General features: G+C 39.2%; 2 protein-coding genes across 3 annotated transcripts; one reads left to right on the top strand and one right to left on the bottom strand.

The window, feature by feature from the left end:
- The first annotated feature begins 3,751 nt into the window (after positions 1-3,751).
- LOC139984585 (uncharacterized) lies at positions 3,752-11,758 on the top strand. Its single transcript, XM_071998534.1, has 2 exons — positions 3,752-4,566; positions 9,593-11,758. The coding sequence occupies exons 1-2, from the start codon at positions 4,344-4,346 to the stop codon at positions 10,675-10,677; spliced, it is 1,308 nt and encodes a 435-aa protein (XP_071854635.1). The 5' UTR covers positions 3,752-4,343; the 3' UTR covers positions 10,678-11,758.
- Positions 11,759-13,331: 1,573 nt separating this feature from the next.
- Positions 13,332-25,660, bottom strand: LOC139984587 (endoribonuclease LACTB2-like). 2 transcript variants are annotated; one of them, XM_071998536.1, is made up of 7 exons: positions 25,503-25,660; positions 24,725-24,852; positions 23,645-23,808; positions 22,396-22,519; positions 18,708-18,810; positions 15,374-15,677; positions 13,332-13,485 (listed from the first exon to the last, which is right to left on the bottom strand). In XM_071998536.1, exons 2-7 carry the CDS (start codon positions 24,844-24,846, stop codon positions 13,433-13,435), a joined length of 870 nt encoding a protein of 289 aa, XP_071854637.1. In that variant the 5' UTR covers positions 24,847-24,852; positions 25,503-25,660; the 3' UTR covers positions 13,332-13,432. The 2 variants fall into 2 exon arrangements, with proteins under 2 accessions (XP_071854637.1, XP_071854638.1); XM_071998537.1 differs by having other exon boundaries at positions 25,445-25,599.
- Between the last annotated feature and the right edge of the window lie 720 nt (positions 25,661-26,380).

Here is a 26,380-nt window from a genome sequence, read left to right as displayed (position 1 = left end):
AATTCGTCTCCCTTGGTGTCAGAACGGCATCTTTCTACCAGTACTTTCTGTCGGAATTAAGTTTTGTGAGACAAAATTTCTCCTCACAGATCTGGTTCTGATGTAACTAAAAACGACTCAGGAAGGCCGTCTCCTGCGATCTAGGGGGTCTTATGTACCCAAAATTTTCTGGTACGCTACGCGCCAACCAATGGTGGCGCTCCGCTTAGATAGTATAGTGTCCCCCTCACTTTCTGAAACCTGCTGACGCCCATGTCTCCCATGTCTCCCATATGCATATGTGGAAGCTCAGCGTCGTAAAAATAACTACAAATATATTGATCAATTTAAAGAAACCTTTCGACATTAAAATCCAAAGAAAATTATAACATTATTGTGTATTAACTTCACAAGTAAACCGTTCTCTTCCCTCGTTTTTCATTTTTTTTTTTTTCTTTGTCATTTCATACCTTGAATACATTTTAGAATTTGCTAGTTACATGTGATTTTATTGTTCATATAAAAGAAAAGATTAATAAAATTTCGACTGTGAGAAGGAAGAACCTGGACCATCCCAAGCCCGCAATGAGTTTTCTTTCGTAAAATTCGTATCGTCTTTGCCTGCAGTCTCTTGTTGTTAGGAATTAAATTGGGACGAAATAGAGGGCACTCGTCTTGTGAATTTACCAGAGCCGTATATTTATTTCTAAATATACGGCTCTGGAATTTACCCTATAGTATCGAACAAAATATCCTTAGCGAGGGTGGGGGGGGGGGCGTAAGTGTGGCAGCAAAGAGGAATACTAAAGCCGTGTTATGCCAGGGTCTTAGCTAACATAGACTACTGTTTGTCGGGCCATTTGTACCAGATCAAGGGAAATCAACATATACCACGATTTATATCGACATGTGTTCAATTAAATCGTCTTGTACCAGTTTAGGTGGATTTTTTTTCCAGTTTAAATCAAGATATACCAGTTTAATTTGACGTAGGACAATTTAAATCGGTATATGACGAATTATTTCGACATTTTATCAGACAAATTTAAATTAAGGGACCCACCCATCACATTGATATATATATATATATATATATATTTATATATATCTATATATTTATATATATATATATATCTATATAAATATATATATATACATATAAATTGACTATTGACTATATATATATATATATAGTCAACAGTCCATAAATATATGACATTTTAGCAGTTATGTACGGTAAATCTAAAGATTTAAAACTTGTCGAATTTTTCCACCAAACTTAACAAAATAGAGCACCGGTTTTCGTTTATTTAAAATTTCTCACCCTCTTTCCGAGAATGGGATAACATCTTACCTCCCCCACCCCAACCTTCCCCGTCATAACAAAACTTGCTCTTGTGCCCATTATCAATACTCATATCGCTTGTTCATAGGTTGTGACGCAATACTATCACGGTACTTTTTGGCTATTTCGATAGTACGCCCTCACTCTATTCATAGTTCTTCCCGTGTACCCCTCTGAGTCATGGGTGACCCTATTTTTGTGTAAGGATTTCTAAGAGAGAATCCACGACCACTTTTCCGCGTGGCCCCGAGAGATATAGAGGTTTATTAAGTATCCTCCCGTATGTGTAACGTATATCCTACTATAGACATATATGTTCTTCTCAATGGAACTTACGTTTGCCACCGATCTATACTTTACTGGGAATTCACGATATTCATTGCCTTACTACACACTTACAACAAAGTGGTGACCTCGACGTAATTCGAGAATCCTTTTGACTGTTTTACATTATTTCTCTACACATTCGTCAAGTACTTTCTTCAATCGCTCATAGTCCATATTTTTCAACCGAGAGTTTTCTACCACATAGCGAACCCACGATCAATAACCATCCTCTTGAACGATCCTCTGCTATGTTTTGCCCAGGTTCAAGCCAAATTTAGCAGTATATATTACGGCCCAGTCTTCAAAATATGAATAAATTGTTTCATCGCTAACGCCTAACATAACGCAAGCAGTGAGAGAGTTACTTTTCACGCCGCCCGCGAAATACCCTTACTATACTCTGAAGGAAAACCTGATTAAGCGCACTGCTCTATCCGAACACTGCTTTATCCGAACAGAAGCGCTTGCAAATGTTATTAAATGAGGTCAAACTGAGAGCCCGAAAACCCTCGCAGTTATTGCGCCACATGCATCAATAATTGTTAGGCGTTCGAAAATTAGAGGGCTCCATCCATCTTTGCCTGCAACGATTGCCGGCAAACGTCAACATAGTGCTTGCATATTGCATCGACAATACTACGCTGGGGCAATTGGTTGAAATTGAAGATAAAATTGTCGAAGTCGCTTGATCCTACAATTAGCACGGTGGCGACAACTACGTTCGTCCGAAGGCAGATGGATAGCAGGTAGATAACCTAACGCGGCAGCTTAGCGAGCTAAATAAGCATTTAAACGGTACTACGATCGCGATCTCGCAAGGATTCTCCCTCGCGAAATACGGATGGCAAAATTTTCCCTGCAATCGATTTAGTGCGCGCTTATCATCATATCCCCGTCGAAGCCCCTAGACATGTTGTGCAAAACAGCAATAATTATTACGCCTTTTGTCCTTTATAAGTTCGTATGCATGCCGTTCCGATAACACAACGCAGCGCAAACCTTACAGAGGTTTATTGACAAATTCACACGCTGTTTCGCATCAATGATTTGCTTGTAGCCAGCGTTAACCCCGAAGAGCACACTCTTTTCTCAACTATTTGCTCGGTGAGAAAAAAAATGTGGTGTTGCTATTAACCCGTCAAAGTGCGTGCTTAACGTCGATTCGTTCGAATTCCTGCAACATAAGATTGATTCCCAACGTATATATATGAGCTAATTGCGCTCCTTCGGTCCAATGAACTGCTGTAGACTTCTTGATATTATCTTGCAGTTCATCAGTTAGCGGATGAAGTAATTGCGCGCAGCGAGGTATGAAGCGGCGATAGAAATGAAGTAATCCTAAGTATTCGCGCAGTTTGCGCGCATTATCGGCACGGGGCAAAACTCGACTAGCTATGCACTTTGTCAACAGATCTGTTCCCTCTAACGCCAAATTATTGCAGCATCCTAATCCCACTGCCCCGATGATTGGGACGTCGTAGTTGGTGGCGCGCTTCAACAGTTGGTGGACGAAAATTGTTTCCAATTTCTTTCTTCTCTAGTTCAATCGGCTGAAACGCGGTACAGCGTACTCGGCAGAGAACTCTTAACAGCATACTGCGTAGACTGCTGAGACTGCTCACCGACGCGAATGAGTCTCCCTACATAAAAATAGGGACTTGATGCTACGGCTGTTATATTTTCCTCCCCTTTCTACATTACGCTTTACACAGGAGGAACGAATCAAACATAGAAGTAATCACATGAACGAATCACTCATTGCTTGATGAATAGTAAAGATCGACCCAGCGCATTTAGTAAAGAAACATTGGCGGATATACGCTACATAGTGCGCGACTAGACATTTCCGTCATAATTAGACCGCCGCGAATTTTTCGTGCTAACGAATCATAAACCGCTTCCTTATGTTTTTTTTTGTTTCCATACAATATCCGTTGATGAACATAAGACAGACATCGAAGCCTGTATTGTTGTGAATGTTATCGAAACTAACACGACTGATGATAAAAACAAATGTGTGTGACGTCATCGCATAAAAGAAAAATTGAATTTCGTTTGCTGCAATAATGTTGCCCAGTCTTTTGTGAGTCATACATAAATGTAAATACCCTTTTCTACATGCATGCATGTCTTACATTAATTACGTATAACGTAACTTAATTGAGTGACCTAAAATTTCAGGAATAGTTAATTAGCCCAGGAACAATCGTCTGGAAGGAAACTGTCTTTGTGATTTTAAGTAAATCACGTGACATATTATCGCAAGGAACAGATCTCGTGCTTAGTTAATCGGACTATGACAACATGTCAAAACTGAAAGTTAGGTGAAGTTTACACAAACAGTACACGATGATAATGTATGTACACGATCAATACTCGAGGCAATTGCGGAAGTGAATGACTAGTTTCGTGATTGTTGTTACAAACTCGAGAATTAGGGGAGTGCATACAATTACTGTACATGTTTGCCTCTAGTATTAGATCGGGATTAGGTATAGCCAACCTCAATTGTTTGAATCAATCAACATATTGATATAAGTCGGAAAGACGGACGAACGGAGAGACACTCCATGGTAACAAACCTAACCATTTAAGAGATTACAATATATAGGCTTATTTTGTCTTCTGGATAAATGTAGATAAAAGAAGAAATATTCACCGCCTAGGGAGACGGACGTTGAAAAGAAACAAAATGGAGCATGAACCATTACTTGGAGACAAACGTAAGGGTTATAGAGTGTCCATGTGGCTGCATCTCCAATTGATACCTCTAGGAGTGTTGAGCTGGAAGGAGAAGAAAACAAGTGTCCGGAGTATTTTATCTGAGACTTGTACAGAGGATTTAGGTTGTTCAATCAACGAAGGCAAAACAACATTACTGGACGACAGCTTCCGACTAGAAAAACAAACTTTCGGTAAGAAAACCAGCTCTAATTGTGACTATTTATTTAATTTACGGGCTACGTTTTTCTCGAAAGAAATTACAACGTTATAAAATCTTATGAGGAGATGTATATGCAAGTTCTGTGATCCTGATCGACATAATTAGAATAATATCCGGCTTTTAAATTTCGTTAGGTATGGTATGGTATGGTATGTTATGGTATGATATGTTATGGTTTGTTATGGTATGTTATGGTTTGTTATGTTATGTTATGGTATGGTATGGTTTGGTACGGTAGTATAAGATTGATGATATATGTTATGGTAGGGAAGGGTATATGTATATATGCTTTGGTATGACATGGTATATGCTAGGGAAGGTAAGGCCTATATGCTATGAAAAAGTGTGTTGCGGTGACCATTGTAGAAAAACATGGCATCGTATGTCATTACATGGCATATTATGTTATGGTACTATATACATATATGGGCCTAGTATGGTACGGTAGGGTAAAGCTACAGGTATTATACGGTAGGATACGATGAAATAGTATAATATATGAATGCGTATAGTAGGTTAGGGTGACTGGGGTATGATCTGATATATGGAGGAGATGAGGATGTGATACGAAACTTTTTGCCAGCCTTTGCATGGTTAAGAAGAGTATAGTATCTATACAGGGAATGGTATTTGCAAAGGTAAGCCTTATAACGGTAGGATGGGGGTAAAGGCTACGGTACGGTTGAAATGAAAGGTATATAAAGACTATGGGCCTTCATGGTAGGTCATACGGTATCGGTTCGCCGCGTAGGTAATATGCAAATAATGAATGGTTATGAGTGCATTAGTGCAAATATTTCATGAGTTGAAAGATCGAACAAATTACATCTTTCAACGAATAAAATATTTGCACTATTGCACGAATGGAAACCATTCATTATTTGTTTTTATACAACATATTATATTAACAGGCGCGTATCCAGGATTTTCTAACCCGGGGGGCGCGAATTACTATCTAAGCGGAGCGCCACCATCGGTTGGCGCGGAGCGTACAAGAAAATTTCTGGTTTTGATACCCCCCAGATCACCGGAAATGGCACTTCTCGGGCTTGAAAATGACCAACCAGATGTACACTTTTGCCTGAGAACCAAGTATTTCCCATTTTTTCCCTTCCATCCATAACCTTTTTGAAGATTGTCACCAGTCACACATCATGTTCGACCTCATTGCATGTCCTATGGATCATTGCTTTTGTAGGTGATTCTACGTCACTGCCCACAATATCCGAAAGCCCCACTTTTCAAGGTTTTAAGCCCATTATTTGTTGAGAATTTGAAAATTCACATTTCTCGTGAATAAAATCACTTTAAAACATACCCATAATGTTGCACAAAATTCAATCTATGGACAACCAATATAGAAAAACCTCCTTGAACCCCTAACAGACAGGTCAAAATTGCACGAGTAGAGGAAAGTATGATGAAGAATGTTGGTCAGGAAAATTCAGACACAGTTAATTTATTGGTGTAGAAATATTAAAACCTCTTATAATGGCTTTTATAAAACTTGGTTGAAGGAAATGAAAAATAGCAGATATTTCCTTCAACCGAACACTACACACATAGGCGTAGGTCCCGCAGGAGGCGGGGGCTGCAGCCCCCCCCCCCCCCCCGCAACCAAATTTTTCCCATTTTTTTCGGGCACCTACTGAAAGAAAAATAAATAGCAATGAATAGCTTAAAAATTATCTCCTTGGTAATTAAAATAAAGTTGTAAGCTTGGCCGACATTACTATACTGTAAAAGAGAGTTTTGACATAGATGGATCTGTATGCTTTTTCTCCATCTACATCAGACATTTCGCTGTTTACATTAGCATCCGGCGGTATACTGTGCAACTTTCACGGACCGTAAGGTACACGATGCCATGCAATGTAATGACCGATGCTTGCTGATATGATATTGGCATCTATATGTTGAACGCGCGCGAAGCGCGCGAAAAGTTTTGGTTATATTTTACGGGCAAGTCATTACAGCCCCCAAATCCAATTGGGCTCCTACGCCTTTGACTACACACATAGACAGTTTTTGAGGCTGTTCATCGTGGAACATGTATTTCAATGCTCACTGATATGATATTATATCTGCTCTTTGTTTTACAAATTCGAACAGGCGTGTAGCGAGTAATTGCCAAGGGAGGGGCGAAGCCTGTAGGCAAACTATCTAAGCGAAGCGCCATCATAAGTTGGCGCGAAGCGTACAATAAAAAATTTGGCCGACAATGCCTCCCAGATCGCTGGAAATGACACTTCCCAGGCCTTGTAAGTTGCATCTAAGCATTGTCTATTTTGAAAGTACTAGCGATGTCATAAAGAAATTTGCTCGGGGGGGGGGGTCGCCCCCTTCCCGAAATGCGTCATGTTCCCCGACGACTCGGTCGAGTTCAAGACCAGTGCACAGTTGGTTCCATATAGCACAATTGTACAATTGTTTTAGCCGTACATACACACACACGCGTTATGATAGACCATATATAGTACTTATATAGATACATTAGTGAGAGAGGAAAAATGGAAACGTCAAAAATGGAGTTGTCGATGTAAGGGGTAGGGTGAGGCGCACACCCCCTCCGTAATCCTTGATCTGTCACTGGCTACCCTGTGTATATAGTAGGGATCAGCGCTTTAACTATGACTGTTCCTCTTTCTCTTCCCGAGGTCTTGGCTTTCTTCTACTCCCTCCTTTTCTCTCTTTTTTCTTTTTCTTTTCCCTTCCTTCCTCTCCTCCTTTTCTTTTTTCCCCCCTCTTTTTCCCTTTTTCTTCTCTTTTTTTCTCTCCTCTTTTCCTTACCCGGGGGGCGCGCGCCCCTAACTCCCCCCCCCCTGGATACGCACCTGATTAAGATGGGTGAAACGCACTCATGCAACAGATTGTTTTGAACAGACAGGTTTCTCTGCTCTCTTACCATTGAAAAAAAGTGCTACCAAAAAAGTATAACCCATGGTTCTATTTCATAGAGTGGAATAGAGCGGATGTTGCATGCAATCAACGAGCAATTGACCAATCAAATGACCAGAATACAATTAGGTATTATATAATATGCAATAGATTACTTCGATTTCTATGGCAATAGCATATGAGAGAATGCATATATACGGAAGCATATGTGATGGGTGGGGGGGGGGCGACATGGTACGTAGCGGGGTAGTTATAATTCATTCTTTAGTTGAATTGTAATTGAATTTGACATGAGAGTGATATATACCCAGACGATTACAATTACAAAGATAATTAACGCACTTTTGTGCTTTATTAGAATTGCCAAATCTTCAAAGCCTTGGGTGCGATGTTTTATGTGATATGCACCACAGTTTATTTGTAAAGTGATGTTTTTTATTACAGTAAAAATCGCTTCAAGTTTGTCATTTGATAACTTTTCTCGAGTATTTTGCATAGAGGCGTTGGACGATTAACCTTTGTGTGTTCTATAGGCCTGCAAACTACATTTGCAAGAAGCTATATGGTTTCCTATTACTAAAGAATTTGTGCTTTGCTTCTTTAAATAGAATCATAAACGTGACCAGTAAAACTATTTATATGCACTACGGGACAAATATGTCATCTCTACTGAGCTGATTCATGCTGGTATAAAAAGCTGATATGGTCTTAATCTTGGCGACTTTGTACCCTTTGTTACTTATTAATCTAACCTCGACTTTATCAAGTCTCGATCGTGTCAATTTGTGTTCTTTCAAGCATAGTAAATGTAGGAAGTTGTGAAGAATGACATCATGGTGATTTCCCCCGGATATCCCGGAGCTGTGTTTCCCTATATATAGCTCTATAGACAGTGGAAACACATGTATATCACACCATCAACGAGGCTGTTTACCAGGGTTTCCCTAACTTTATCCCCCCCCCCCCACGAACCCCCTGTGGATGTCTGAGTTATCCACGAACCCCCAACTTTTCGAGACACGATCTGAGTCATTATTATACTATAATACGTATAACAGTGCTTCGTAAAAAAGATCAAATATCACATGCATGGTACGGTATTACTATGGCAACATATGCGCATGGAACGCGAAAAGAGTTTGTTGATAGGTACGACTTTTGTACATTACTAAAGTCTATGACATATCAGATGTTAGCTCAACAAAAAGTACTATAGTTTTGACTTTCAGAAACGTCTCACGAACCCCCTAGGATGGACTCACGCACCCCTTGGGGGTTCATGCACCCCAGTTAGGGAATCCCTGCTGTAAAGGCCTACCCTAAATATACGTTCACTGTCTTGTCGTATCTTGTTTCAGATTTAAGCATTGCAATGACTGTATAAGTCTTCAATGTGAATGAGTTCCAATACGCTTCCGTACATGTATAGCACAATTATGACAGCCACAGAGAATGTCTGTACGAGATCAGCATGTGGGGCGAGCAGGAAATGAATTGGTGAAAAACAAACATATCTTGAGCTTAGTATATCATACCTTTACAAAAAATACTGTTTTAAATTTAGTCAGATACAAGGTTACCCCAATGGTAAAAATATGTTATTTTATCTGAAGAAATGAGAAGTTAAATGTCGCGGCAATTGGGAGAGTGGGGGGGGGGGGTGGTGGGGTTGGGGGAAATTAATAACAAAATGAGAGAGTGATCGTTTAGAAGTATAGATGCATTTCAATGGTAAGTCCTGCTTACTGGATTACATTATAGTGTAAAACACGATAATTTGATCCGAAACATTGAAGCTGGTCCTACCTCTCTATCCGTCATCCCCCTCCCTTCCCCTCTTCTCCCCTCCCACACTACCAACCATTCACTGTCCTGTCTTGAAGCGTACAAGACTTGTGGGTAAAGGAAATGAATATTAGCCAGCAACGTCACTACTTCAGAAACATTAATTACCAAGGCTTATTCAAACGGTTCAATTTTTGGTAACAAATTCAGAATTAAGTGGTCAGTTTATATAGTAGCCTATTCAGGATATATATGGCCTTCCTAGCTTGTACTGAAAACCTGTTTTAGTGTTTCCTTTTTCTTTTTAATTTCAGATTTGAGGTCATCATTAAGAAGAACTTATTTTGGGATGTCCGCGATGTTGTTATTATTATGCGCCATCTCTACTGGCTATGTCTTCTGCTTCACCATGATCAGATATTTCGGCCAAACGCACCGTATCATTCACTTCATCTCCATGACAACCTACAGCGTGAACTTGATGATTCTGCCTCTGGGATGCTCGCTGAGCCGTCTCTACTTCTTCTTCGTCAGTAAAGAGACCATTAGGACCTTGGATTGTTGTAGCATCGCGTGGTGTTTATGGATGTTCCTCGAGGAACCATTTGTCGTCAGACGTCTACGGTTCCTCCCTGTCTCTGCTAAAAATCGGCCATTTTCTTGCACCTCGTTCTTACTAATTTCCTTCATCATGTGCGTAATTTCCTCCTTCATGTCTTATCTAGTCTATTACGACACGCCGAAATATTCCCGTTGCGATGGTCAATCATTATGTGTCCTAATAATCAGCGGAACAATTGGGGTGATATTCTTTTCACTGTTTTGTAACTACGTTTATATGTTAAGGACTTCACTGCGAGAGGAACTTCTCTTCCTCGTCAAATACTGTTATTGCAACGAAGGCAATGTCCAAGCTTGCAGAAAACGCATCGTCTCCATGGTGAGAGACTACAGGGTCATAAGGTCAGTCACTAACCTTTGGATGCAGGTCGTTTTGCCTGCCAGCGTACTCGGTTTAGTGGTCCACCTGAAGTGGAATTATTTGGTTTTTACCTCGAATGACACTTACAACGACGTAGTAGAACCTGGACCCCAAAAGATCCAAAATCTCATACTTATGTCGATATATATATTCATGGGTAAGATTATGGTCACGTGTTTACCTATCATAGCCCTCGGTGGCACGGACTTACAGTATATGTGGAATGAAATGAGATTGACGTTATCACTGATTCAACGAAGTCACGCAGAAAGATTTTGGAAAGAGACACTGAAATTTGTCAACAAATTAAATCCGCATGGCACGGAGGAATGGGTTGCAAGTGTTGCACTGTCTGTGATTGGAGTCTACTTAGGGTTAAAGGTCGGAACACAGGATGTGGACTATTATTGCTCATAGCAGATTAAGTCAATTTAAAATTGGTTGCATGATAACGGGTACAGAGTGGAGTTTGAGTCGGCGTTTAACTAACTTTCACAAGAATGATTTTCAGACGGGAAAAACATGATTTGCATTGAAACGCCACGGGCAGCAATTCCAACACCGCATAACATTCCGTTCAATATCAAGCATGTGTCAGGCTTTGTCAATGGTGGCTTATACAATGGATCAGGGTATTAAAACGTTAACAATTTTAAGAATGTTTCAGCCAGCCTAAATAATTTAACTGTAAATCTTACTAGATTAGACGGCGTGCCACTTTCTGCAGGCAAATATAATAATACGCCGATTAGACGAATAACGGCCTTCTTAAAGGAATTGAAGACTCGCCCCAAACCGCATGCGTCCATCTGCAAAAGTTAACTTTCTGTTGCTTGCAAGTGACGTTTTGTTTGTGTCGCTACAAAATGCAGACAGTAATGGAACGTGATACCTTGTTATCTATAGCTGGACCTGAGATGTCCAATGGCTGTATCGTTTATACACTGTTCTGCTCATTCGAAACTAGGTCAGATTACCGGCATTAGACGTTTCTTTTTGCGCGAGTCTTCACACCCTTTAATGTTACTTGAACCTATATCAAGAGATATCCTGTCAGAAAGCCGGACCTGAACATATCGTAACTGTTAACTAGTCCCGGTACTGAGTAGGCCTAATCTTACACAAATCTCAGAAATGCTTGTACAGGTCTTCTTCAATTACCATCAAATGTGCTGGTTTTCAGGACAGGTGAGCTAAAAGCCAGTAGGTGATAGATTCGGGCCGAGGAAACGTCAAATTAACCACAATGATTATATTAACAAATATCGTTGGTTTGTTTCTGTCAAATTCGACTTTGTTGTTGATTCTCTGTTCTTGGTCTTGTTTGTATAAATATTTTATTATAAATAATATACGTAGCTATGTTACGGGTTACTATAGTAACAGCGACTGCATTGTAAATATTGATTTTCCTACTGATAACTAAGCTAGAACAGTATTTGGCTAGATTTTAATCAATCTTGCAGTATCGTTTGATAATAAAATCGTGTAAAAATTGTTTGCCAACTTGATTAGTTTTCCTTTCAAAATATAGCGCTATTGCCGGGGGGGGGGGGGGGGTGGGGGGGAGGCAGAGCCGTGGTCCCCTAATCAGTTTTAAAGCATCGATTTTTTCACGAGGGCGTGATTATGCCATAAGTGGTAATTTCGATACTAGTGAATGATGAAGTGATGAATATCATGAGCAGGGACAGCCGGATTTTGGGGGGGGGGGGGGAGGGAACGGGGTGAATATCCCCCAGTTTTGTGAAAAACCTGAAAAAAAGTGATCAATTTTTAAATAAACAATTAGCCCACCTTTTCGGTAAAAATGTTCCCTCTTTCGTCATTAAAACGAATTCTATTGTAATTTTAAAAAAAGTGTCTTTTACTTGAAAAAAAAACATTAAAATACTGGAATTTGTAGTATAGAAAGCACAGAGGAACCATTTTGTCAGAAAAATCCTGTCAGCCACCTCCCTCCCCCTCCCCCTCCCCCTCCACGGAGATTGAATCCTCTGCTGAGGATGAGTGACGCACCTCCGTTCACTCGGATGCCCTTATTTTTCTGACTAGGAAAAGGAAACGCAAAGGGACCAATTATATGCTGCTCGCTTAGATCAACCAGGACAAGAGGTATAAAATACCTACATGTTACTACATGAAAATGGACTTCATAAGGATCTAAAAATCCAACCATTCCTGTTTTAAATAACCCTGCTTGTTAATTGTTTTGAAGTGAGTCCGAGTAGCAAGACATGTTCTCTTGCAGACATAAACGGCCACTTTGACAAACAAAAGATAATTTGAAAATGCATTCTTTTTCCCTTGATTAGAACTTTATTCAATATATTTATGCAAATATCCTCTTAACAGAGAATAATCAGAATATGAATTAAAAAATATTCTCTTCCTCCCCCCCCCCTTTTTCACCCATTCCCAATGAAAATTAATTAATTAAATGACAAACATAACTGATTTGTTTGGTTTATTTATAAATGGCTTATAAGTTCTGGCAGGACCTTGAGAAACCGCAAAAACGAAATTCTTCAAAACTAAAAGGGATTTAGGATGTTAAAAGTGAATAGCCATGGAAAATTAAAAAACAAAAAACTTGGCAAATTTGATCTCCTAGCAAACTGATGTAGGAAGTTTCTACATTCACAACACAGATCCAGCATCACACTTTGCCAATTAATTGCTGACTTCAAACAGTTTTTTGTATAGTAAGGAGTTGGTGAAGGGCTCAATTCCATTCAAGTACTCTGATCAAATGACCCAAGTAAATCCATGTTTCTTAAGCAAAGACTTTCTTGGCTAGAAGGGACAATTAGCCTTTCCCGACCTATTCCTCTCTCTCTAGAAGGATTTGAATTTGATAAGTTTAAAGGTGGCAGTTTGCCAGTTGTGAAATTCCATTCCAAATCAGGCATTATAAAACCACAACCGCAATGCCTAGCCCCCTTTGCTTAAGCACACTTTGCAACACACTCGACAAACATTTCATATTGCTAATAAAGGCTGCAGAGCTGCAAACAGAGCTGTACTATGGTACTGATCTACTAGTTATTCAGTTTTTTTCTTTATTGTAGTTAATCACATGCTCCACCACCCGACAGTCAAATTAACTGGCAAAGAGAGATGAAAGCTGGTAGACGTCTGAGTGTGACCAGTACCCCTTTGCCATCATCTGCTATAGCTTACTCTGCCACTTGCAGTCCATACTGGAAACATCCCCATCTGAATCTGAAACAGAAGCAAGAAATAACCACTAAATGTCTCGACTCTGTGGAATTCAAATTCCAAATTCTCTAACTTCAACAAAATTGGAAAAATTACACGATTCCCGTGAATGCCATCTACGCTGGAACATGGAAGTCGTAAGCCCAAAAATTGTTTGACTTGTGAAGAAGAAAAAATTATAGTCACTAGGTCTGAGCAGGCGAGGTACTGAAACTTAACAGATAGTGTTGTAGACTTGGTAGATTGGAGTGCATGTGTTGAATGGAGACAGGTGAGATAGGAGTGAAGAAATTCTTCCAAATTCTGTGACCTGAAAAGACCTTTTAGAAGGGCGGTGTCTCTGTACCTCTGAAAACTTTCCGTTGCTTGCAAGTGAAGTTTTCTTCTTGTCACTACAAAATGCAGACAGTAATGAAACGTGATACCTTGCTGTCTTTTATCTAGACCTGAGGTGTCCATCGCTGCTATGTACACTGTGTTGTGGGTATTGACCGTAGCTGCATTTATTGACTGTACACTAGTGTCTAATTACTGACGGTAGCAAGCTGTGTGTGTATTTTCTGGCATCGATGGTGGTGTCTAACACTTCTGTTACACCTCATTCGAAACTAGGTCAGTTTACCAGCATCAGACGTTTCTTTGTGCACGTGTCTTCACTCCCTTTAAGTGACACTGTACATATTTCGCCGAAAATTCTTTTTTTTTCCACAGTGCTATGTAGAGTCCAAGGTCTTGGTAAGATACTACTACCTCTTCCAATTTACACTTGAAATGAAAACCTTTTTTAATAGTTGAAAATTTACATGTCAAATTATTCACTGGAACATTTCCAGGACAACTTGCTGAAAATTGCATTCTTTATGAAGGAGCAACATGACATATTTTTGAAATTTGAGTGAAACTTTGTGTTTATTTACAGAAAACAGTAGTTACAACTATGCAACTGAAATTAAAGATGTACTCTTCAAATGGCTTTTATTTTTTTATCTTGTCCTTAGTATGTGAGTTATGTTTGAACAAAAGAAAATAATAATTCTGAGATCGAAAATAGTATGTTTCCAAGACATTTACAACTTTGGGTATATTATGACACCTGAGCAAACATGCCAAATGTATCAGATTTTTAATGAGACAAATTCACAACAAAATTTATATAAGAGGAGCTTGTGGGGGCGGGGGGGGGCAGGGGGTAGTCGTTGTCATAGTGCCATCATAGTCCACACTCACTGTGTTTCATTTCTAATGTCATTTGGGGGTAAAAGACTTTTGTTAAGACATCCCTCTAACTTTCTAATGTTTAACCTTTAATACTATATGTACCGCAAAAAGTGTCCCAACGACATCTCCCAAAATTAATGACTTCTCTATAAATTCAAGTTTCCTGTCCAGCCGTAAAGTGAAAGTGAGGATTGCCCGATATATTCTTCCATGAAGTTGAGAAGAACTTTGAACGGATGTCCTTACTCTGTTGATTAGCCGGCTACATTTATATCCTGCCCTGTCTTAAACTATTCAATGACGACTTTTTGTGTACTTCACATGTATATACATATATTCTCCAGAAAGACAAAATAAATAAATGTTGGAAAAAAGTAAGAAAGAAGATGAAAACACAAACTGAGAGATCTGAAAAGTGAGTTGGTCATCTTGATTTCAACACGCTCGATGAAATGAGTCAAACATCCCTCAAAGGTGAAGGAGTACAGGTAACTATGTTAGAATAGAGTAAAAGTGTACTTCAAAAAAAAAAAAAAAAAAAAAAAAAAAAAAAAAAATTAATCTTATTAAGTTACCAATTTTTCCTTCCTTTCACGATTTTGTCAGGTGATGATGTACGTTAAGCAAAAAAAGTAAAAAAAAAAGGTTTCATCTTCAATATTTTGTAAATTACCAATTTTTCCTTCCTTCACGAGTTTTGTGAGATGATGATGTACGTTAGACGCAGCTGCAATGTGTAAATGTTCGGGAGTGTCCTTGTAAACGACCTTGACGATGTCCATGGCAGTCATTTTCCCTTGGTTCGTCTGCAGCGCTTCCAAGATCTGAGCTTCCCTGTGGTTTCGATGGTCGATGTACATCCGGACCTTCGGCACGGCGTCGGTCACCACCGGTCCGTGACCGGGATAGATGGTGGAGGGTGACAGGGAGATTATCTTGTCCAGAGATTTCATGTAGGTGTGAAGGTCCTCAAATACCTGATGTTGTAAGAGTGACAAAGAAAGTCGTCGAGAGGGTGTTTGGTGGGGGGTGGTGTGGGTCAGGGGCGTAGCCAGAGGGGGCGAAGAGGGCGACCGCCCCCCCCCTTGAAAATATTTTTAATGATATCCCTAGTAATTTCAAAATAGAAAATGCTTAGATGCAACTTAAAAGGCCTGGGAAGTGCCATTTCCAGCATTTTGGGAGGCTTTTTCGGCCAAAATTTTCCTTGTACGCTTTGCGCCAACTCATTATGTCGCTACGCTTAGATAGTTTGCCTACAGGCTTCGCGCCTCCCTTGGCAAATTCCTCGCTACGCAACTGGTGTGGTAGCAGAAAAAGAACTTTGAAGCATTGTGTAAAATAGTCAGGAGACTTCAAATATGGTTTGATCCTATCAGAAACCTGTCCCTTTGTCTTTAACCAGTAGAGCAGCATGAAATGCAACAATGTAACCTAGACATAGAAAAAATTGTTTTTTTTCCTTTCCAGCGAGGTTTACGAGGAAGTAAAATCTGCTCTCAAATTAGGGGGAACATTGCTTTACCGTGTTAATTGAGCGTGATCGTTCTTTTGAACTATGGACAAAAACCATGAGATGAAAGCAAAACAGGAAGTTTATTGTTTTTTTATATTTCATCCGCAAGTGATGTTTGTTTTTGTAAGAGACAAGCTTTACTTTAACCAGTTTGCCAGGATGAAGCTATCATTCAAGTTAAGAGAGAGAGAGATACAAATAAATATTGAAGGTGGACACTGGAGAACTTTCACCTTTGGCTTCATATACAGTATGACTGAGATCTTTGTAAAGTACAACCCCCTCCCCCCTCCCCCCTCCCCCACCACCCAAAGAATCAGCTCAACAAATCTTGTTGCATATGGGGCGAAATTATTGTGTAAAAAATCTGGGGGTTGTCTGGGAGCTGTGAATGTTTCAGATGGAAGGTTTGTCGAAAATCACACGAGGATGGATATACTTTTACTTTCTCTTTTAGTGTCTTTATCATATTTTCACATAGGATGTTAAATAGCGCTGACGATGAAAACCAGTGCTGGCATTAGGTCTGATAAAGCGGTTCTATATTTCAGATTTAATCAACGATTGTCCCAAAAGAGTGTATCCTCTTAATTAAATGCCTCAGTAGCCTACTTGGATTGTAGCCAAATTCAACTAAATCCAAGAGTCATTTTAGGTTAATATTTCCGATGACATTACTTCCTGTTTTGATATCATATCAGCAGTCTAATGCCAGTGTCTACATTCAAAAGACTACTTAAATTTGACAAATTATGTTAAAAAAAAAAGTAACTTCAACTCTTATCAATAAAGTTATCTTTGAGATTTTGGGCCTGAACAAGATCTAATCCAGTGTCACCAGGACCAGAGGACATTGGTTTGTCTCACCTGATATTTTAAAATATTTTGCTGCTTTTTTCAAGTTGTTGACAATTTTCCTGTATGCTTCCTGTTATTCATCTACTAATATTGTTTATATTTAACATTGGCAAATTTACACAAATGATCCACAGGGTATGCGTGACTTGTCAGGTAAAGCAAATAGCCAGTTCACATTTGGGCAAGGGCGGCGGAAGCACTTTTAATCTGGGGGGGCACCAACGTCGAAGGGCACTTTGCAGAAATTTGATTGGACTGATGCAGCCTGATATTTAGTACCCTTTATAACTCTTATTGTATTATCTTATTTGCGTATACACATCACTCCATCAACGCCACCCCCCCCCCCCCCCCCCCCTCAAGGAAACAATGCATACTAGCACTGCAATATCTAATGTGCAAAATTGGGAAACAAGGAAAAAGAGAAAGTCCAAGTCCCTGCACACGTGATCGATACATGCATGAAAGCAAATGAAATATGTCAAAATACTGAAAGAAAAATAATTTGCTATGTGTTTTTCAATGGTGAAACTGATATTATTATGATCATTATTATTGTAACGACTTTCCCAATAATTATAACCAATTTGGAAGGGTTATAACACGGCAAATGATTGTATGTTATTGGCATGCGATGTAATAACCAATGCATGCCTATATGATATGCACATTAACATGTTGAACGCGCGCGTAGAGCGCGAACAATTTTGGTAATATTTTTCGGGCAAGTCGTTACAGCACCCCCCCACCAAATCAAATTGGGCTCCTACCCCTGTGGTAGTAAACATTTAAAACTTCCCGAAATATTTCATTCGACGTGGGTTTCGCTTTGTAAACTCTTTTTTTATTTAGAAATATTTATGTAGAAAAAGGGCACATTTTTAACCTGAGGAAAAGTGGGGGGGGGGCACGTGCCCCCTGTGCCCCCCCGGTTCCGCCGCCCTTGCATTTGGGACACTTTACCGTTGTTCATTTGCATAAGGCAATTTAAATGTGCAGTCACCATGGGACGGCAATGACTATGTACTCTACAAATCATGGGAATTTTGCAATATTTAGCTTCATAAAATGGACAGACTTTAAAAAGATGACTTTTTTCTTTGCAGAGCTGTTTCTTATTGCCTTTGATTTTTGGTCATGTCTGTAAATGGTAGTATGTATGTATGTATTTTAGATCCTCCTGCAAGCAGGAACTAGCGAAGAAGCCATCATTGGCTTATCACAGCAACAAGCTGACCGAAGTCAGTCTCTTAGATTCATATTTAACGTCCATGATTATGAATTGTCAATAGTCAACAACTCTGTAACTGGACGACATACATTAATCTTGGAGTGACTCCAACTGGGGACCTTATGATTGAAAGGCACCGGCGTTAACCACTGAGCTAACACTCCACTCCTAGTCAATACCACACATCCCAAACAATAGATTTCATTTAGCAATTCATTTTTTAAACTAACCAGAGAAAAAAAGCCAGCTTGGCTTTAGCGAGTCCCTTTGCTACGTTTTGTATGAGATGATGAAACAGTAACGCTACAGACATTCTTAATTTTTATGTTTTTATGTTCTGAACATTACAGATCAGCAAGATTTCAGTATCTAATTATAATATTATGAATATTCATGGCTTACTGCAGTTCCCTCTCCAAGGATACAGTCTCCACTAAAGACAGCGTTCTCTTCCTCCATATACAGCACCATGTGATCATCGGTATGTCCCGGGGTATATATGGACCTGGAATCGTAACAAAGAGGTTTCAGGTTAGAATATTATAAGTAACGATGCTGTGGTCGAGTGGACAAAGGCGGTGGCATTTTAAACAATGAGGAAACAATAGCGATCGGGAGGTCCGAGTTCGATACCCAGCCAGGTCATAGTAAGGTGGGTTTTTTATCCCAGAGAAATCTATGGTTTTCCCATCTGAAATGACTTTCAAAATTGAAAAAAGATTCCACATTTGAGTTAAAATGTTGAATTGGAAGCCACACGATGTGTAAGTTGTAATCCATAAGCCCTTGTGGGTTTCTCGCCACATTTGTGGTTGCTTAAGCCTCGTAACAATAACTGTTGATTTTTATTATTACTATCATGCTGGAATTCAACCAGCTTGAAGAAGACCTTTCACATATTTTATTACTTTCATTTTTTCAGGAATTTTGATTCTTACCTGAAGCATTGGTAGTCATAGCAAATGTGCCAAAATCTTTGTACAAAGGAATTTTGCCATTTTAGTCAATAAGTTGGATTATACACAGCTGCTTATGCTAAATTCAGGGAGGAAATTGCTTCCCCGTATAGCGTAGCAAGATGCTCTGCGAAATTTTTAAGTTTGTTTTGTGAATTATTAAAGAAATAGAATTCCCTTTACGAGAGACCATTTATTCAAATTAATCATCAAACTTTGTTAAGTTTTAACAAATCCAGTAGGCTTTGTGATTCCTTGCCATATAATTTGTTCAAAACTCCACATATCTGACTTATGTAGAGCAAGTGAGTTAAATTTGTCTACGAATTAAGTGAGAACCAGAAGAGATCAGAGATGTCCATCGCTTATTTGTAGCACTCACTTGTGGGCATCAACCAATTAATTCACAGGTAAGGATTTTACAGTATAGAATGTTTACTCCAAATTGTTTGAATATCCATGGAAAAAAAACCCTTCCTAGGTGAAATATAGACACATAGATGTATGAACAATTGGCCTTTTTTTAAACCAATTTTGAGATAGCAAATCAGCTCTGTCACCAACTATCCCTTTAATAATTGTTATTAATGAATTAGAGTTACATGACATAGTTCATACACTGTGAAATATCTTCACATCTTACTGCCAAAGCCAAAGCCATCTAGTATAAATCACAGAGAATAAGCCCAAATTTTGGGATAACCCGTTGACCTCTTGATACTCAGAGTGTGAAAGCTGATAAGTGCCACTTGAGGTTGTTCAAAAGCACTTAGCCCGAGAGTATCAACTATTTGACACAGATTTCATGGCCTGGATAACTATATGTATAGGTCCTGGTTACTATATATGTATAGCTGAAGAACTATTCACTGAACTGAAATTGAACAAACTATAAATCACCAAAACGAAAATCATAACATGGTAGAACACACAGTTTTAATGGTTACTTTAATTCTGGAATTAACATGGATAACATACTTTGACACATGATGACCTCATGTGACCTTTGACCTCTTACCAATTTCGATAGGGTTCTTGCACTCACTAAGCTGGTTTTGCACACTAAGTATGAAGTTGGACAAATATGTACTTTTTTTGAGTTATCATGTTAACAAGGTGTTACTTATGTTGCACGGAAATGACCTTTGACCTCTTACCAATTTTGATAGGGTCCTTGCACTCACTAAGCTGGTTTTCGCACTAGGTGGGAAGTTGGACAAATATGTACTCTTTTTGAGTTATCATGTTAACACGGTGTTACTTATGTTGCACACAAATGACCTTTGACCTCTTACCAATTTTGATAGGGTCCTTGCACTCACTAAGCTGGTTTTGCACACTAAGTATGAAGTTGGACAAATATGTACTTTTTTTGAGTTATCATGTTAACAAGGTGTTACTTATGTTGCACGCAAATGACCTTTGACCTCTTACCAATTTTGATAGGGTCCTTGCACTCACTAAGCTGGTTTTGCACACTAAGTATGAAGTTGGACAAATATGTACTTTTTTTGAGTTATCATGTTAACAAGGTGTTACTTATGTTGCACGCAAATGACCTTTGACCTCTTACCAATTTTGATAGGGTCCTTGCACTCACTAAGCTGGTTTTGCACACTAAGTATGAAGTTGGACAAATATGTACTTTTTTTGAGTTATCATGTTAACAAGGTGTTACTTATGTTGCACACAAATGACCTTTGACCTCTTACCAATTTCGATAGGGTTCTTGCACTCACTAAGCTGGTTTTGCACACTAAGTATGAAGTTGGACAAATATGTACTTTTTTTGAGTTATCATGTTAACAAGGTGTGACTTATGTTGCACACAAATGACCTTTGACCTCTTACCAATTTCGATAGGGTTCTTGCACTCACTAAGCTGGTTTTGTACACTAAGTATGAAGTTGGACAAATATGTACTTTTTTGAGTTACCTGTATCATGTTAACAAGGTGTTACTTATGTTGCACACAAATGACCTTTGACCTCTTACCAATTTCGATAGGGTTCTTGCACTCACTAAGCTGGTTTTGCACACTAAGTATGAAGTTGGACAAATATGTACTTTTTTTGAGTTATCATGTTAACAAGGTGTTACTTATGTTGCACACAAATGACCTTTGACCTCTTACCAATTTCGATAGGGTTCTTGCACTCACTAAGCTGGTTTTGCACACTAAGTATGAAGTTGGACAAATATGTACTTTTTTTGAGTTATCATGTTAACAAGGTGTGACTTATGTTGCACACAAATGACCTTTGACCTCTTACCAATTTCGATAGGGTTCTTGCACTCACTAAGCTGGTTTTGTACACTAAGTATGAAGTTGGACAAATATGTACTTTTTGGAGTTATCATGTTTACAAGGTTTTACAGACTTTGACTTACGTTGAAGGACAATGACATTTGACCTCCACCAGTATCAATAGGGTTCTTCTACTCACCAAGCTGGATCTACATACCAAATATAAAGTTCAACAAAGATGTACTAATTGAGTTATCGTGTTTAAAAAGTTTTCAGACTTTGACCTCTGTTGACCCCAAATGACCACAGAAAAGAATAGGTATCTTGTCTCAATAAGACGGATCCACATACCAAGTATGGAGTCAATCCACCATGAATGGTTTGAGTATTGCTGTTTACAAGCAAGTGTCACACACACACACCACGCAAGCATCAAACACACACACACGCCATCACCATCACAAAGATTCCTTCTGCTTCCGGCAAGGAATGAAATAAACAAAATACAAAAAATGTACATGAAAGTAGCAAACTATAGTATGTATCATTGTTAGCTGTAAAAATGCCTTTATTTGCGGCCTGAAGATGAAGAAGAAGAATAAATGCATCTAACGAAGTCACTGTTTACAAGTAAAACTTGAACCATTTGAGTTATTTGCATGTGTTTCAACATGTATCATTACATTAATTAACAGGAGTAAACCGAGTTACTCTGGCTGAACTCGATACGGAAAAGAACGCCGTGAACTTTGGTAATATTTGAAAATTTGGGTACTTATCCAGATTTTGAGCCTTGATCCTGATCGGAACACTTTCAAGCAACTGCTACAATAAAATCAGTAATCAGTAAATCAGCAATTTGTCAAATTTATGGAGAAGTGCCAACCTGAGAGTAGCACCCTCTGTCCTCAGAGTGTCGCCGTCTTTGATATAGGTGTATTTCAGAGGACCTCCGATGGACTCTTCTGTGAACGGTTTCCTCGGAAACTTGTTTACTGGTATAGAATGATCTTTGGAGAAACGACAGAACATGATAAAGAAATAAGATTGATTCTCATATCTGACAGATCACTGTCCAAATAGTCCAATTCATTCACTATAATCCCTTGTTTGTTCCTCGCACATTCTTAAAACACAGTTCAATCCACTTTATGTCACATTCTTAACTTTTGGGGCGAAACACATTTTGATCTCATCTCAGTCGCCTTCTACGAAAGAAAGCCATTCGATTATTGACAGAGTCTTTTAAAACCGAACTCTCACAAAAGGGCTCTCTTGGAATCTTGAAACATCTTTGATAAGTTGCAAGCACGGTCAACTATGGGTTGATCTATTGAGGGGGAGGAGAACGAGAGGAAAACGAGAGGAGGGGGAGGAGAAAGAGAGGGGGAGGAGAAAGAGAGGGGGAGGAGAACGAAAGGGGGGAGAATGAGAGGGGGCGGAGAACGAGAGGGGGCAGAGAACGAGAACGAAATGGAGGGAGAAAGAGAGGGGAAGGAGAACGAGAGGGGAAGACTTAAAGGGAGGGGGGAGAACGAGAGGGGAGGAGAATGAAAGGGGTGAGAACAAGAGGGGGAGGAGAATTAAAGGGGGGAGAACCAGAGGGGGAGGAGAACGAGACGGGGAGGAGAACGAGAGGGGGAGGAGAACCAGAGGGGGAGGAGAACCAGAGGGGGAGGAGAACCAGAGGGGGGAAAAATGTGCACAGTTTGAAGGAACAGTATAACCCAATCATCAGCAACAATTAACAAAAGTGGCCAGGTGCAAATAAGTCTAGTTTGGCTCAATTAAATTAATAGACACAGTCATTGTGGAACTATGAGATCTTTTTTTTTTCCTTCTATCTTTGCTACAATACATGGTCATAAATAGTTCTGATTAAATTCAGATGCCAGATAAGGTCAGTGCCTATAGTAGAAGTCTGCAAGGGTCACTGTGGACATTTCTAGCCAAGACATACCAACAATTATTATTTTTGCTTGCAAGTCTTAATATGACAAGGCAGGGAGGGGGGGGGGGTGGAGGGAGGGGGTTTTGTGTGGCAGGTTATCCATACTGCATAGTGTCCTGGGTTGCCCAGGGGTGTTAATCCGGCACTAGTAATGACATGGCAACGACCAGATCAAAATTCTCACCAAGATTTAGTCCTTCAAAGACATCTGTGATACCGCCACAGTGATCCCTGTGCCAATGAGTTATCAGAACGGCTTCCAAACTGATACCTTTTTCCTGAAATACTTTCTTTAAGTTAGAAATGAATTCTGGTTTGTCTTTTTCACCGGTGTCTATTAAGATCCTCCTGCAAATAATGAAAAATTGGAAAACAGAAGGAAGGAAAGGTGAGGATGAAAGAAAGGAAATAAAAAACACAACTCCAAATGAATTTTGATTCATCAAAGTACAGTACAGTACAGTACATAAGGTAGTAGATGTGTGCTTGAAACCAACAAAAACTATCACAATTTAAATTGTGAAATTTTCTCTGCAAACCAATATGCATGGCAAGTACAGTAAATTCACATGTCCCCATAACTTCACATAATAGTTTACATCAATATCTAACTGCACTGATAGACACTGTAGTTGCTGTGTTCGTAAAGCAAAATTGTAACAACTTTTTCAACGCAAGTTGAAACTACATAGATTCAGTGCAAATGGCTAAAATTTGCAAAGTAAAAGAAGGAAGCAACAATTTTGTATTCTGAGGCACTTTGACAAATTATTACACCCATTTCCCAGAATTATAACCATAAAATTTAAGGCATGCACAAAGTGAAGAAAATGTTTCCTTTGGAATGTTTTGACTCAAGACCTTAAAAAATAAAATTCTGCCAGAATCTAATCAAAGTAACGATGAAATCACATAGGAATCAAAATCGCATAAAGGATAAAATTAAACCAAAGATAAAAAATCAAAAGATATTGTTATCCCCTTTGACCTTTCCAAGAATGTTTGTTCACTTAGCCACACAAAGTTACCGTATACCATCCTACTTCGCAATAAAGCAGAACAAATTATAAAATACAGGTCTGTACAGTAAGGGAACTGAAGTGGTTGCAGGTTGGGAGGCCAAACTACGCAAATTAAGGACCATCTGGTAACTGCAGACTACAGTATTGTAGTCTTTTAATTGCAAGGGTTTCCATTATGATACTTATACACATGTATGCACAAAAATTTCTTTTAGTTTTAAATATTTTGAATAAATTTGTACCTATTGCCGGTTCCAACTACGTAAACATTTGTTCCTTGGAGGGTAAAAGATCCTGGATTGCAACCAAGGAATCGAATTATTCGGCTAGAGAGAACCTCAACTTTAGGAAGAACAGCTGCCATGATGTTCTGATGGAGGAAGGAGAAATTACATACATTATGCATTGTTGTAACATTGTTTTTACAGTTTGTAAGCCTACGGTAGGCTACCTGGAATTTGTGGAAATGATCATGTACAGGTAGTCGCAACTCATCACTCACATAGAAGCTCTTTGTCAAAGTAAGGCATCTTTATCCTCTTCACTGAACTTGCAAGTCACATATTTTGCGAGCATGTTTTTACACTTAAGAAAACAATGGTCATAAACACTATATATCATTTCATACACATTGTGTAACTCATTAACCTAGTTACACTACAGTTAAAGAGAATGACCTGGAGCCTATGTCAAGACTACTAGTGACCATGTAATAGTTCATTTTTGCTTATAAACCAGAGGTCATCTCTCAACACTGTTATTGTTAAATTTGATACCACTTTTACACATGTCTAACGCAACGTAACTGTATGCGACAGGCATAGGTATTATTTTCGAACTGGCCCTTCAAAACTCCAAAGTATGCTACTCTAGCCCTGGGCCTGGAATATATTATGACTACTGTCTAGCATACGTTAAATAGCGGGTGTTGAATTGTTATGATTGTAATAGCTCTTGAGTACCAACGAGTGCTAGGGCTGGAAATTCTTCTGACGGTCTTGGGTTATAAACATTACTTACATTAATGTTAGGGCTTCTGCTGACCCTGGATATGCAACTCTCACAGGTCTCAGTTCAGCGATAGTCATGCTACTGCTAGTCATGATTTCACTGCACAGAAATTTCTATTGCACTGGTGCTTGACAAGCCTTGGTAAGTACGTAAGTCTGCTTTTTGTATTGGCTATAAGACAAACAATATGTATTTACGCAGGCATGCTATTCTTTCAGGGAACGCCAAATGATCATTAATTAACTGCTGCATTGAAAATTATCGAATGATAACCCTTTTGGCTAAGATCATGTGTAGTAGCTGTTCCCTTTCGAGAGGAATGGTGATTCACAACCGACGATGATCACTTTGCAAGGGGACTGGGGTTGAGAGCGGATCAGTCGTTCGGTAGTTTGGTTTTCGTGCCCAGGTTCTTTCCTGGGCGACTTTTTCTTAAAAAAAGTATGCATAACCCTGGTGACGTACCACAAAAATGATGCTGCATTGACTTACACTTTCCAAGGTCGTTAATACATCGAAGATTTCAACTGAATGACACACCATATTGCTGATGGCCCGGGTGGGACCAAGGGCGAGTCAGAAAACCCTTTTTTATTTCCAAATGAGAAAAAAAAATCATTTGGAGCACCAAATTGCATCTATGGCCAGGTGAAAATACAAAATTAAGTTTACAAAATGGAGTGGGTGTTGAAGTGTGCTATATTGCACCAAATTGCATCTGAGGCCACCTGGAAATGCAAAAAAAAAATCCAAAGGGGGAGGGGGACACCCCCTCCCTTAGACCCCGCCCCCACTCAAAAGTACCTTCCTACGCCACTACCTATAATTGGATGGTCTAGGGATCGATTATGTAAACCTACTGCCAACTTATTCCAGTTGACAAATGG

Source organism: Apostichopus japonicus, chromosome 17 (genome assembly GCF_037975245.1).
Source record: "Apostichopus japonicus isolate 1M-3 chromosome 17, ASM3797524v1, whole genome shotgun sequence".
NCBI lineage: Eukaryota > Metazoa > Echinodermata > Holothuroidea > Aspidochirotida > Stichopodidae > Apostichopus > Apostichopus japonicus.
The sequence above is the reverse complement of the archived record's forward strand: the minus strand, read 5'-3'. Positions and strand labels throughout refer to the sequence as shown.

Bases quoted from the DNA above. Each gene is read 5' to 3' on its own strand.
- LOC139984585 (XM_071998534.1), top strand. From the start codon at position 4,344: ATGGAGCATGAACCATTACTTGGAGACAAACGTAAGGGTTATAGAGTG. The intron at 4,567-9,592 runs GTAAGAAAACCA...TTTTAATTTCAG, and splicing joins ACTAGAAAAACAAACTTTCG to ATTTGAGGTCATCATTAAGA.
- LOC139984587 (XM_071998536.1), bottom strand. From the start codon at position 24,846: ATGGCAGCTGTTCTTCCTAAAGTTGAGGTTCTCTCTAGCCGAATAATT. The intron at 18,811-22,395 runs GTTGGCACTTCT...TTACGATTCCAG, and splicing joins ACAGAGGGTGCTACTCTCAG to GTCCATATATACCCCGGGAC. The intron at 15,678-18,707 runs GTAAGCCATGAA...TTACAACATCAG, and splicing joins TCCTTGGAGAGGGAACTGCA to GTATTTGAGGACCTTCACAC.